Raw genomic sequence first — 13883 nt, 5'->3', positions numbered from 1 at the left:
GAGTGGTAAGCGCTGACAGGACAGGCCCAGAGGCCAGTGCGCGAGGGCTCCAAGTCCCACAGGGCAGCACGACAGGCACGGGGCGGGCTAAGCGATTTTAAAATAGCAATCAGAAAGAAAAAGAAAAGGAAAACTAGCCATCAGCGATCGCAGTCTGAGGTCACTTGGTCCGACCTGCTCAATTTACAAAGTGGGAAACCGAGTCCCATAGAAAGAAAGGAACCGGCCTGCTATGCAGTCGTCATAAAAGGAAACCTAGAGCTACAAAATCTCCACGGAGGCTGCCGCTAGCCCCAGCAGACCAGAGTCTCCGGAGCCACGCTTTCCCAGTTCGGCACAGGGGCTCTCAGCCGGGGGTAGGGATGTTCACCAAATCCCTAGAGAGCTTTATCCAACCATCTTCCCTTCTTTCTGGTAAGTCCTGGGGCAGGGGGTGGGGAGCAAACAGACTGGAACAGGTGCAGATGGAGAGAGCTCTCCAGAGGGTTCTCCTGTACCCTCCACCTAGCCCTCCCATCCAGATCAGGGGGTTCTGTTTTCTGAGAGCTGAGCAAATGACCTCCCATCAAGTGCGTGGGGGCCAGCTGCCTCACTGGAGGCTAAACCTTAAGAGATCCAAAGACACTGAAGCTTCTGTAAGAGCTTGTGATCTGGTCAGGAGAGAGAAGACAGAGAATCCAAAAGTGAAACATCTGTTGCCCAGTTCCATTCAAACCAGCAATAAGCGCCGGCCAAGGCCAGCACCGGGTTGATGCGGGACAAATAGCAGAAGACAGAAAGGACCGGCGGAAGAGCCAGAGCTGCTCACAGAGAGAGGCCTGCGGGCTGGCCCCTCGCCACCCACTGCGTGCTTACAGCCGGGACTCTGGGCACCAACCTTGGCCTCAAAGAGCTCCCAGCTGAGCTGGGTGAACAGATATGGAAAGGACACACGGTGGGAAAGCCGACATTTACTCAGATCTCTCCTCCCGAAGACACAGAACACAGTTGCTAAGTAAACACAAGCAAGCCAGTGTGTGATCCACCAGAGACAAGCATTCGGACGCAGCCTGCTGGACCCCAGGCATTCCAGCCCGCTCCCACACCTGTGGGTGCCGGAGGGCATGGCACCCAGTATCCAGAGCCCATGCTCCCCTGGCAACAACTTCCCAAATGCAGGGGGGCACCTGGGATGGTCCCCCGCTCCCCACACCATCATGTACTGAAGGGCAGTCCAACCAGGGTGTGTCGAGCCCAGTGCGGATTCCCAGGGAGAACAACCTCGGCTGCTCTCTTTCTCTAATGCACCCAAAAAGCAAGTCTTCTGGAAGAAGTGCCCTCCGAGTGGGTCAGGAGGGTGTCATGGCCCTGAGATTCTCTAGGCGCTCCATCTAGACTCGCTGTCTTGACACTTAAGAAAACACCATCACTTACTTTCTAGTAACATTGTGGTCAGATCTGGGTTTGGGGAACCCAAGTAATGCTCCCCAATCCCTCTCTCCAAAACTGATGCTCACTCACTGAATGGGACAGGCGCCAAGCTCTGTGAATGTCCCAGTGGGGGAGTAAGGACATGGCGACTCCTTCGGGGGACGCCACCATGATGTGTGCACGTGCTGGGCCACCGTGCCCTCAGAAGGCAATGGAGGCACAAGGGGCAATTCCACCTAAAGAGAGCGTTCCAGGGGAAACCGAGGTTGAATGGCACCCAGAGCAGCCCAGGCCAGAGAGCAAAGACAGGGCATCTCTGTTGATTTGTATCATCTTTTATTATACAAAATAAAATTCCATCTATGTTACACATTCATACTTTCTATAAATCTGGCTTTAAAAACATCCCCAAGGGTGCAGTCTCATCTGTTCTTTGATTTTGCTTCCACTGATGTCACACCTCAACTGCAGTCGGTGCCCTCTCAAAGGACAAAAGCAGACACGGATGCCTTGGGGGCCCTTCCCCTGGTGCACCCCGGCCTGCCCGCAGGAGGCACAGCTCCCATCACCGTCTGGACCACAGCTGCCAGGGACAGTCAAAGCATGAGAATCAAAGTGGCAGCAGGTCATCGCCTTCACCAGCCCGTCTCCAGCAGCACAAAACCAGTCCTCCCAGCTGGTCTTCTGGGGACCAGCCGTCACAGCGATGTGGTGATGCCGTCCCCAGGCAGCCGAGCATCCCGGGCTTCTCTTTGGGCAGGCCTGGACCAGGGCCTTAGGGGATCTCTGTGTCCATGGTATAAATCTGAATGAGATCAGACACAATGTTATCAATGATTGGCTTGGTAAGGTCGTCACTAAACACCTAGAAAGGAGAAGGAAAACAGGTTCTGATTAGACTCCCTCTGTGTCAAACAAGGCACCCACCACTAAGCGCACGGAATCACATTGCACAGGGGGATGGCACAGGGACTTGGCTATCAGAGATGATGGTGGCTCTCTGCAAAGCCAATTCAATTCCAGCCTGCCGAGGCTAACCACAAAGCAGAGAACATTCCAGATGGAAGAGGCCTCAGTGATCATCTGACCCAGACAGGACAGGGAGCTGGTGACAGAGTTGGGCCAGGAGTTCATTCCCGGAAGTAAACAGGCTAAACCACTGAACCCCACTCCACCCTGGCCTGGCCCCTGGAGAACACCTGGACCTGTTCTATAACCTGGGCCAGACATCCTCCTGACCGTGCTGGAGAGCTTACAAAATTGTCAAGTGAATCCCCAGGGGCCCAAACCAAGAGGGGTGTGTAGCTCAGGTCTAACCCCGCATGTTTCCAAGGAAGTTCTGGCCCTTGCCCAGCCCCTGGGAAAGGACCTCAGGCCCCCCGCATGTCCTGCCTGATGAATGGGTCTCAGTCTCCCTGGGGCTGAGCTGGACCACACCTCTCAGCTTCATGTCCCGGGGCGGGGGGGGGACGGTGCAGGTGCAGAGACTGAGTTTCTGAGCTCAGCCCCGCGGGAGCTCCAGGCCAATGGGACCGACCCCGCACTGAAGTCCCCGGACTTCAGGGAGGCTTCCCTGGTGGCCGTGCCCGGTGCGGGTTGTCACACAAGGCTGCGGGAGAAACGGCACTGCCGCACGCCTCCGCCGGCCAGGGACCTGGAAGCTCACGCCTGGTCTCCCCTGGACCTGGCCCTACGCTCCTCGCGTCCTTGCTGATTCTGACCTGGGCGCTTCCACTGTAATTGACCATAACAACCGTAACCGGGAGCCGTTGTACGGCTCTTCTGAGTTCTGCGAGCCCTCCTAGTGAAGCATCGAGCCTGAGGGTGCTCTCGAGGAGCCCTGATGACATGGGAAATAAAAAGCAAAACAAGGAGATCTTGGTTAGATGCTGTGGCCCCCTGGGCCCGGGGGTTGCTGCCTGGGAAACCAATACCAGTAGGGTCAAGACCTTGGGCCAAGCCAGGGCAAAAACTAGACCTGAGTCCAACCCCTCCATGGCCCCCAAAGAAAGCCAGGGCCCTCCGTAAGCTGCTGCCACAGGTAGGAATCAGTGGCCTGAAAACCCCAAGCCCTGGTTCATGAAGACTGGCCATCTCGCCCCAGTCTCCAGGTAGAAAATCAATGCTTCCGAAATATGGGCTTGGGCTTGCTCACCAAGGTCCACTCCTTGTGTGTTCCTGGGGACCCCAAGCCAAGAAAAGACTGTTAAAAAGTAGTCCCGGGCCAAAAGGTGGAAGCAATCCAAGAGTCCACCCCTGGAGGAATGCGTAAACACAATGCAGTCCATCCATCCCATGGAACAGTGTTCAGCCTTCATAAGCACAGACACCCTGACACCTGCTGCAACACACTACCGCTTTAGAGTCAGTGCCTCATCCACCCGGAGGCCCAACACAGCTTGGCACAAAGGCCTGCCTCACCACCCTCACACTCAAGTGCAGAAGCACCTCATGCTCCCCCAAGGCTCCTGACCAGCACGGCAAAGCCCCAGCCCCCAGCAGGCAAGGGACAACAGAGAGGCGGTTGCCGCGAGGAGTGGCAGTGGAGGGCAAGGAGGAAAAGTATTTCCCAACTCAGACATCAGCATCCGGGCCAGGCGGGCAGGCGAGGCGGGGGCGGGGGGGGGGGGGGTCGTTGTCTAGAGCCATTTATCATAAGGCAACTGGTCCTTGCACGTCACAAGGCCAAGAGGCCCCCAGATTCTGGATGCTCCTGGTGCCTGTGGCCCGGAGCCACCCAGAAAAGGTGCAGAGCTGGGTGAACAGGAGTCTGCCACCCCACTGGGTAAGCACAGGGCTGGCTGAGGGCTGGCACCGGGAGGCCGAGGCAGTAAGGTGGTGCCCGGGGAAGTTCAGGAGCAGGTGAAAAGAAAGGAGAGCAGAAAGGAAGACACACAGAGAGGAGAGCCAGACAATGGGAAACAAGTGATGACATCACAGACCCAAGCAGCCAAGAGACAGGGGCTGCCATGCCCACATGCCCTCAGAGAGCAGGGCCGGTAAGTGGCAGCCCCTTCTGCTACCACCCGGTCCCAACAGAGCAGGGACGCTATGGTCACATGACCTGGAAATCCCTGAGAAGACCCAGCACGGAGCAGTACTTTCTGTCTGTGCAGATCCCTTTCAGCCCCCTGCTGCCAGAGGAGGTGCATCTCTCCGGAGACCAGGGCCACAGATACGTCTGCTCGAAGATGCATGAGCACCTACTGTGGGCCAGATCTAGGCGCTGGACCTCGGGCGGGGGATAGAGCAGACGAGACCCCCGACCTCCCGGCACTCGCTATCTGGTTAGCTGGAGGGGTGCGACCATAAAGGGCAAGAGAACAAAAGGCAAGCAGGAGGAGCCGGGTCTCCACAGAGGGACAGCAGGGACAGAGGGGCGCCGTGGGAGCCAAGAGCTGCAGGGAGGGACGCGGAGCCAGGAGCAGACCCAGGAGGGCACCCTCTGTTCACGTAACAGAGGACACATTTTAGAAGACTTCTGGCCACTGGCAGTTTGCTGGGGAGGGAGGGTACGCAAGGAGAAACCTCCGGGGCAAGGCCAGACAATATACGAAAGGAACGGCAAACTAGACTCAGGTCTAGTATGGGAAAGGGAAAACCAGAAATGATTTCAAAATTCCATTGTGAGAAACAGTGGGGACTACTCAGGGAAAATCGATAGGACTGTGGAAGTCCTCGAGGGCAGCCCTTCCCCCCGACTCGCCCTCTACAAACCGTGCTGTGGATTCAGCAGGTCGGGGGGAGGCCAGCGAATCTTTCAACCCTCAGCCTCATTGTCTGCCATCTAGCCCTCCACCCACCCGTCCATCTCGTGTCGTCCATCTGTCTGTCCGCCCCTCTACCCATTTGTCATCTATTGATCTATCTATCATCTATCTGCCTGTCCATTATCAATCCATCTTTTTAGAGGACTCCCTATACTTCTTCTGATATGAATCCAAGTTTATTAACTTCCAATCTACAGCAAGCTCCCGCTCAATTCAATGAAAGTGCTTGGCTGAACAAAGTGACTCTCAACTGGGGGTGACCCCCACCCTGGGACACGTGGGAATATCTGGAGACATTTCTTGGTTGTCACGACTGGGGCATCTACAGGGTAGCACAGGATGGCGTTGCCACAGAGAATGGTCGAGCCCCAAATGTCCACAGTGCCAAGGGGGGAGAGCCCCTGCCTTAGATAATCATGACAGGGTATGCTCAAGCTTCAATATTCCTAAGTAGCCCATATCTTCCTTCATGGATAATTACTACAAAGAAACATGGATGAGTCCTCAGGCAAAGGAAAGGGGGACACACCAGCATACGGAGCAGTCACCTCACCTGCCACCATGGCTTCTCGGCCTCGGCCTCGGCGGGCACCTCAACCCCATAGGCCTGCAGGGCCAGGTGGAGCACTGCCACGGCTATGTGCTGAGCCCGGAACCGGAGGCATAGCCCCCCATGGTAGCTGTCCCGCAGCAGGGCCCAGGCAGTGACGGAAATGGGGGTCCGCTGCCAGCAGTAACGGTTCAGCCAGTTCTTGAGGGAAATCAGGTAGTGGAGCAGGTACTGCAAAGACACACCAGTCAGCCGATTGGCCTTTGGGGCTGCAGGCCCCCAAGACACCTGACTCCTCACTGTGAGGCCCCGTGCCCCGGCCCCACCGCCCACCAGCCACTCTTCCCCTAAGCTGTCTCGACAGGAATAAAGCACAAACTGGATCGAGTCATCTCTCTGTTCAAGCCCTCCAACATCTCCCTTCCACTGGCCTCCAAGCCCTGCCCCGCCCTCCCACCAGGTTGGAACATGCAGAGCACGCTTCCCTCCCGGCCTTGGCCTTCACTGCTCGCCCTGCCTGAAATCGTCTCCCCCTCCTCCCCGCCCCTACCACAGTCCCTCTTCATCACCTGGCCCTGCTCTAGCCATCATCAGAAATCATTCTGCGTATCCCCTTGCCCAGCTCAACGTAAGCTCCAGAAACAGCATCCTTCTATTCCAAACAGAACACTGCGCCCGTGTGCCCAGCCTGAGGCCAAGGGGCTGCCCGGGGACAGGACGCCTGCTTTCAGAGGGACCATGAATGGTGACCGTGTTTTCCAGGAGTGCCGCCCTTGGCTATAAACTCTTAATGGCTTTTCAGCTCAACTGTCTGTCGGCTTCCACGCTGGGAAGACAGCGGCTTTGCTCGAACCGCCTGATCTACAAACACACTGATAAGCCCACTCCACAGGCCTGAACACACATGCTTGCGACTCCAGCATGCCACGGAACAGGGGACTCATGGGCTGCCCTAGACCCCATCCCAACCTGACATAAGGGGAAGGCCGCTAGGCTCAAGGCAACGCTGACCCCCACTCCCCCACCCGACGGCCCCCTTGACAGGTGCTGTTCTTCCTCAGACACACAGCCAGGGCGGCTCCTGCCTTCCCCTGCATCGTGCGACCAACTGAACAACCGACCAACCGACCATCCGGAAACACAACTATTTTAAAATCGCTACCAGAGGTTTCCGGGATTAGGAAGGCAGTTTGGAAAGGTGGGGTGAGATTATAAGGACCCCTGTGGGGATGGGAGTTGTTTTGTATTTCAACTGCGGTGGTGGATATATGCAGGTGCATATGGGCTAAAATTGTGCAAGTAACATCCCAGCGACCCCCAGAATCCCTGGCAGGGGCGGGGCTGTGCCAGTGGCGTCACCCCAGCTGTTACACTGATTGGTGTTCTGCAAAATGTTTCCATTCGGGGAGACTGGGCAAAGTCTCCATCTCAAACAGGATCTCTGCGTTATTCCCTCCAACTGCTTGTACATCTACAATTACCTCATACGAATTTCAATTAGAAAAAAAAAAAAAAACGAAATCCTGTTCACAACCCATGTCCCAACCCCCCACTGCCCCACGTCTTTCCCTGCAGGCCACCCTTCCAAGCTGCCCACACCGGGGACTGGGGCCACCAAAGTATCACATCCAAGTGCTCGAAGGGCTTCACACATCCCTTTTGCTGCCGTCAGAAACAGTTCTATTGGGACTTACGTGTTCCTAGCAGTTAAAAGTGTGCTACTTAACTTTGTGACTCAGATTTTCTTGTGGGTTTCAAAGCACAGCTGAGCTGCATGTGAGCTCTGAGGCAGAGCGTGACTCTCGGGGACAGGAACTCTGGGGCATCATGAAACCAGCCCTACTTCCCTGTGGCTCACTGAGCACACAATCTAGGTGGGTCACGGGATCGGCAAGGGTTTCACAGAGTCACACGGATCCCAGCTTGCAGCCTTGGCCAGGCAGGCCAAAAGGCAGAAGCTGAAATCAGAACTGCCTGAGAAAACCCAGGGAGTTGGGACAAGAGGGGCCACACAAGCCAGCCCGGGTGTGCAGTCGGGAGCCCCAGTGCCCAGCTGTGGCTCTGCTCTTCCTCACACACACTCCGTGTTTGTGAGGGTTCGGTGGGTGCACTTTCAGGATAAAAAACGAAAAGGTTCATGCCTCTAGAAACAGTTGCCAATTCCCCAGCAGGTACCTTGTGTGGGTGCTGGAAGGAGACTTGGAAACGCAGGACTCTCAGCATGAGGAGCTCACACTGCACTATACTGTCCCGGAGCGCCCAGAAGCGGGAGTCCAGCTCCAACGGTTCACTGCCCGGGTGAAAGTACCTGCGCGGAGAGACAGCAATGCTTATGGCAGCCAGGGAAGCGTCTCTGGGGAGCCCCTCGAGTCCCCTGGTGTCCAGACACAAACTCCAGTGTTCTTCCACTAGATAGGGCCAGTTCTACTGATGTGTTTCTAAGTCATCTTCATCTACATGCCTACGATATAGGATAAAAACAGTAACTAACAGAGAAAAGAAGCCGGCTTCTAGTTTCAGCCCTGATGGGCTGTCCCATATCACTCAGCAAGATGTCAAGGGTAAAGATGAGCTCCTTGCAATTGCTCCAGAAGGACTGGAAGCTCTAGCACACACTGAACTGACCAGTCAGCCTGGGATCAAGGACAGGCTTTACCACCTGGGACAGCAATGCCCAGGGCTCTTACTCTGGGTCCAAGGAAGGAATTGAAACATGTCATGGGGATGCTATATGCAGAAGAATAAACGTATTTCAGCTTTATGTTCCCAGATTGTCTTTCCTTTGTTCCAGATCCTTCTGTCCTTATTTACGCCATATATATCCACAACACTCCCACCTACGCATGATCACCAAGATGTAAGAGAACAGGATTCACACTCAAGTGATCAAAATTCTCTGCCAATGACTCAGCCTTCCTAGTTCCTCACGCCTTTTGCAACTTCCCCACAGAACCCCACCCGGGTGCTCCTGTCTAATTAGTGGTCCGCACAATTTCCCCTCTACCAGGCCTCCCTGCTGGGGACCTGGCAATTACAGGTGGACTCTAGCGGCCCTCCCTTGGTTCCCCCTCCAGTTTTTCTCCTAGCCTTTCACGGTACACTGCGACCCTGTCATGCTTAGGGGGTAGGGAGCGCTTTTCCTGTTACCTGTTTATTAAAAAAGAGAAGCAGCACAAAACAGTTTTCTTAATGATTAGTTTCTAGAAAGGTTACGCCATACTGCTAGCCAGTAACTTTCCACAGACTGCTTTCTCCTGGGCCCCCTCGGTGTCCTTCCCAGTAGGAACACAGCTGCTTGGGCCCAAGGGGGCCGCCCACAGAGCACCATGCCCACACCAGGACAAGAGGTGCTTGTTAGCAATTCTGACTCAGTTTCCCACACCATCTTAATAAAATAATTGCCCAACTGGGTCCACACCCTCCCTTGCATGGGAAGGTCCTACAGGTCCCACAGAACACAACTGGTTCGACCCAGCCTGCCCAAAACTCCAGACTAATCTTCTAGAGCACCCCATGACCCCAGCTCTTCTACACTCCTTCGGGCCTTTGAGGCTTCCCTTAATCTGGCCCCAGCTTCCCTTCCACTCACCCCATGGGTTTCCGACACCAGGCTCATTCCTGCCTTTGCTGCTAGTGCTTCTTGCCCTGGCTCAAGACCACCCCAGTGCTTCCTTCTGAGCTTGACCACTGTCACCTGGCGGTCAGGGCTCAGTGGGACCCTTCTCTGCCCTCCCATTTGGGTGGACACCAGTGAGTCCTCCCAAAGGCCTGGGCCGGGATGCCATTACCTGTTGGACACGTTGATGATGTCACGAGTGCGCAGGTGCTGTTCCTCCACTTTGCCGGCCAAATAAAGGGAAGACATGGCGACCAGGTAGGGGTCATAGGCGTCCAGGTTGATCTCATAGAAGAACTTATGGTAAATGGTACAAGCTGTGGCAATGGGAATGGACTGCATCCCTAGCTTGACACCTGCCAAGAGAAAGCAGGCAGAAGAGTAGCTCAGTCCAGTGCTCACCCTCTGCTAAGGCGTGGGTGGAGCTGCTGGGTTGGGCCCTAAGGGTATACACCCCTGCTCAGACAAGACCAAGAGCCTAGAGCCTAGCTGGCTGTGGCTGCTGGGTCTTTCACTGGGTCCCCTACCTGAGAGGTTTCGAGCCAGGCTTCTCAGATTCTATGGGGCTAACAAGCCCCGGGGGGTTGTGCTCAAATGCAGTATCCCCTTCAGTGGCACTGCAGATATACTTCCACCAAGCCCCCCTGGTCACACCCAAGCTACAGATCTGCAGACCACACTAGGAGAAGCAAGGCTTCAGACTAGTCCTCAGTGACCACCTGGCATGTCAGCCTCTGCACAACATCCCAGAAAGGACCACACACTGTTGTGTGTCTGTTTCTACCTTACAAGCATTTAACTAAAGGTTGCCCCCACCCCCCCAGGTCACCTAACAAAAATCCTGCCAAGATGACAGCAGGGGAAAAAGGCCTCTGAGCATCAAAAAGACACCACAGAGTCCCAATGTTACAACTAAAGATTATACTCGGCCCTGGTTTCCTTGTCTGAAGGTTGAAAAAGGCAAGAAAAGCAAGCAGAAAGAAAAAAAAAAAAAAAAAGCAACACCTATGGCCACCGACAGGCACCAGGGAGGAAGCCTGACACACAGAAAAGGGAAGAGAACTCAAAAAGCAGAGCACGTGGTGGTTTGATTTAGGGGGTAAAGCCCGCGCCCCACCCCACCTCTGGACGCTCCTAAGGACATCACTGCATTGGGTAACAGAACCAATATAAATTCACAATGACCAGGGTCAACAAGAGAAGGTTAAATGACATGCAACAGACTGAAAGAAGGTGGGGAACAACCGTCAATCATTAAGATTACATTCAGTGTCCTCTCCCTAAGGCGTTTTAGTTCCCTGGGGCTACCGTAACGAATTACCACAAACTTAGTGGCTTCAAACAACACATACTGTTTCTCTTACAATCCTTGTGGTCAGAAGTCCCAAATGAGTCTTAGGGGGCTAAATTCAAGGTGTGGGCATGGTGGGTTCCTTCTGGAGCCTCCAGGGGAGAATGTTTCCTTGCCCTTTCCAGCTTCTAGAGGTGCCTGCAGTCTTCGGCTTGTGGCCCCTTCCTCCCTCGTCAAAGTCAGGGGAAGCCTCTTCTAACTGCTCCCCTCACTCCATGGCCTTCCAGTCTGCCAGTCACTCCCGCCTCTCTCTTTAAGGATGTGATAGGTGTGATTATCCTGGGCCCAGTGAATAATCTAGGGTAGTTCCCCGATACCAAGATGCTTAATCCTGGGGCACCTGGGTGGCTCAGTCACTAAGCATCTGCCTTCGGCTCAGGCCATGGTCCCAGGGTCCGGGGATCGAGCCCCGCATCAGGCTCCCTGCTCGGCGGGAAGCCTGCTTCTCCCTCTCCCCCTCCCCCTGCTTGTGTTCCCGGTCTCGCTGTGTCTCTCTCTGTCAAATAAATAAATAAAATCTTAAAAAAAAAAAAAAATGCTTAGTCCCATCTGCAAAATCTCCTTTGCTACGTGAGGTAACAGTCACAGGGTCGCAGGTTCAGGGGATTAGGGTGGGGACATCTTCGGAGGACCAGTGCTTAGCCTCACAGGGGGGAGCAAGGCATATGCAATACATTTTATAAAGAAGTCCTTGGAGGGTGGTACCTGGAAGAGCTTTTAGCATTTCAAGGTCTAAACTTAAGTTACATAGGCAGTTCCCACATGGGACTCCTCATTCCCAGAGATGTCAAATACGGTGGTATAGCTGCACATGACCCTCCAAGCCCTGTTTTATGCAGCAAATCCTCAAAGGGCAGCACACTGCCCTGGTTTACATGGACCCTCCAAGCGAATGCATGGCAGCATATGGGAGGCCACTGCCATCCTTCTTCATACCTTGTGCAACTCTTCCTGGAAATTAAATGTACAAATCACTGGGCTTAATGGTCCTGCATCATTTCCCCAGACCGCTGGCTTTGACTTGAAAGCGGACTCACCCAGACCCCGCTCCCACCGAGTGCGTACAAAGTAACAAAGATCGAAAGTAACCGTCTGCCCGAGTGAGACACTATTGCCAGAGAGAGAAACAATGTTTCTACAGGAATCCGATTTGCTTCATTGTCTCGCCTTGGGAGCAGGGGCACCCAACACCTCTGTGGACACCCTGGCAGGGTTTTCAAAACGCGAGCTGCACCCTGCCTGGGTCCCCGGTGTGATGGGACCTCGCCAGCAGGGCTCGTCACGGGCCTCACCAACTGCGGGCTCCGGAAAAGGCTCCGCGAGACCAAGTGCGCTGGGAGACAGGTATGCCTGAAGGCGCGGTGGGCCACCAAGCCGCGGGCGCTCGGATTCGACCACCTTCTCGCTCGGGCCAGTCCCTTCCCACGTCCTCTCTTTGGGCCTGCGCGCCCGTCCGCGAGGTGGCAGTGACCGTGTCCTTGCAGCTCAAAGCCTAGCGCGCAGGGCGCGGCGGAAAGCAGAGGCCTGTACCCCCGAGCCGGGCCTCTTCCCCCTGGCCAGCCGCGCCAGCTCCCCGTCCTGCGCGTCCCCTGCTCCGGGAAGTGGGTTCCCGTAAGGCCGGCCCTCTTCCCCAGCCGCGGTTACCTGCCTCCATGATGAACCTCGTCACTCGGAAGTGCACCCTCGCCTCGGGTGCTGGCCACCCCTCGGCACCCCGCGCCGCGTCCCCTCCTCCACAACTGTCCGGGCCAACAGCCTCCATGAGGCCCCCGCCCCGCGGCCCCAGACCCCCCGCGGGAAGGAGAAGGGGCCCCAGCGCGCGGCGACCAGCTCCGGGGGTCCTGGCGGCGGGCGCGGCCACGCGCCCCGCCCCGCCCCGCCGGCTCCCCTCCCTGCCCCTGTCCGCGCCGCCCCGCCTCCCAGCTCCCCGCCCCGGGAGGCGGGGAAGGGAGGATGACCGCGCGGCTGCACGCAGGCGCCGGTGCAGGCGCAGGCGCAGGCGCAGAGGCCGACGCGGCCAGGTGGCGGCTGGCCTGAGCCCGCCCTGCACCTGAACGCCGTTTGCCTCGCGCAAGAGAACTGACGCCAGGTCCCTGGGAGGCTTATGCCCCGCCCCCGAGAGCCGCCAGCCTAGTACCCCGCGGCTGGAACTAGCTGGGCTACTTCGCGAGGGCGCCGCGAGGTCACGGGCACCCCCAGGCATCTTAGCTGCAAGTCCCTGCGGTCCACTAAGGTGTTGCTCCAGGCTGGTGGCCCGGCGTGGTTTAGGACTGGGAGAGCTGGTGGTGACTGCCAGCCCCCGGGCGAGGGGCGCTCACCTGTGCGCTCTCTGAGACGTCGGCGACTCCCACCAAGAGAAATCATGTGACTCAGTGTCAGTGTTCGTAAAAGCTGAATCCAGCTTTGCCAAAGTCTCCAGACAGGTAGATGAGCCCCGAAGGAAATGTGCGAAGGATGAGTGCATTACGGGGTTTTGGCTCTGGGATTTTCCTCTGCATCCCCTGGTGATCTGGCTTCTGCTCACCTTCCCAGGCTGACACACATTAGGAGCTTAACGAAGGAATGTTGTTGAATATCCAGCTCGCAATGCCAATTCACGCTTTGTGCGTGTGCCTTCCATAAGCAGGGTATCGTGTGTCAGGCTTAGGGCTATAGAGCACCAGAGGGACTCCCAAACTAAGCACCCTGTCATCTGGGTCACTCTGGTATCATCGGATAGTTGCTATGATTTGAGAGACTTGGGAACTTTGAGAGGAAAAGCCACTGCTCCCAAGCTCTTCCTCCAGGGTGACTGGACCCCGGTGACGATCCTGATGGCTCCACCTCCTGACCCACCCGGGACAGCCTTGTCTCCTTCCTCAGCTCCCCCATCCCTCTCCCAACCCAGTTCCCAGCCAAGTCTTTTCTCCACACCAGCCGTGGTCGTTTCCTGTGCCTGCTGTAACAAATGACCACAAAGTGAGGGACTTGAAACAACAGGAACTCATCCTCCCACAGCTCTGGAGACCGGAAGTGTGAGCTCAGGGTGTCGACAGGGCCATTATCCCCCTGCAGCCTCTAGGATACAATCCTTCCTTGCCTCTTCCAGCTGCTGGTGGCCCCAGGTGTTCCTCGGCTCATGGCCATGTCACTGCAGTCTCTGCCTCCGTTGTCACGTGGCCTTCTCCTCTGTGTGTCTCTGTGTCT

General features: G+C 56.1%; 1 protein-coding gene across 3 annotated transcripts; it reads right to left on the bottom strand.

Annotated features, from left to right (window-relative positions):
* Positions 1–1729: 1729 nt before the first annotated feature.
* Positions 1730–12589, bottom strand: CCNQ (cyclin Q). Of its 3 annotated transcripts, none has more exons than XM_027609323.1 (5): positions 12342–12589; positions 9519–9702; positions 7906–8038; positions 5734–5961; positions 1730–2275 (listed from the first exon to the last, which is right to left on the bottom strand). In XM_027609323.1, the coding sequence occupies exons 1-5, from the start codon at positions 12457–12459 to the stop codon at positions 2186–2188; spliced, it is 753 nt and encodes a 250-aa protein (XP_027465124.1). In that variant the 5' UTR covers positions 12460–12589; the 3' UTR covers positions 1730–2185. The 3 variants fall into 3 exon arrangements, with proteins under 3 accessions (XP_027465124.1, XP_027465126.1, XP_027465125.1); XM_027609325.1 differs by having other exon boundaries at positions 1730–2215; XM_027609324.1 differs by lacking the exons at positions 5734–5961; positions 7906–8038 and having other exon boundaries at positions 1730–2215.
* Between the last annotated feature and the right edge of the window lie 1294 nt (positions 12590–13883).

Source organism: Zalophus californianus, chromosome X (assembly GCF_009762305.2).
Source record: "Zalophus californianus isolate mZalCal1 chromosome X, mZalCal1.pri.v2, whole genome shotgun sequence".
Taxonomy (NCBI): Eukaryota; Metazoa; Chordata; class Mammalia; order Carnivora; family Otariidae; genus Zalophus; species Zalophus californianus.
Note: the sequence above shows the minus strand (reverse complement) of the source record. Positions and strands in the feature narration are given on the sequence as shown.

Excerpts from the sequence above, each read along its gene's own strand:
- CCNQ (XM_027609323.1), bottom strand. The coding sequence starts at position 12,459 with ATGGAGGCTGTTGGCCCGGACAGTTGTGGAGGAGGGGACGCGGCGCGG. Across the intron at positions 8,039-9,518 it reads ATCATCAACGTGTCCAACAG|GTACTTTCACCCGGGCAGTG; the intron begins GTAATGGCATCC and ends CTCTCCGCGCAG. Across the intron at positions 2,276-5,733 it reads CCGAGAAGCCATGGTGGCAG|GTGTTTAGTGACGACCTTAC; the intron begins GTGAGGTGACTG and ends TCTCCTTTCTAG.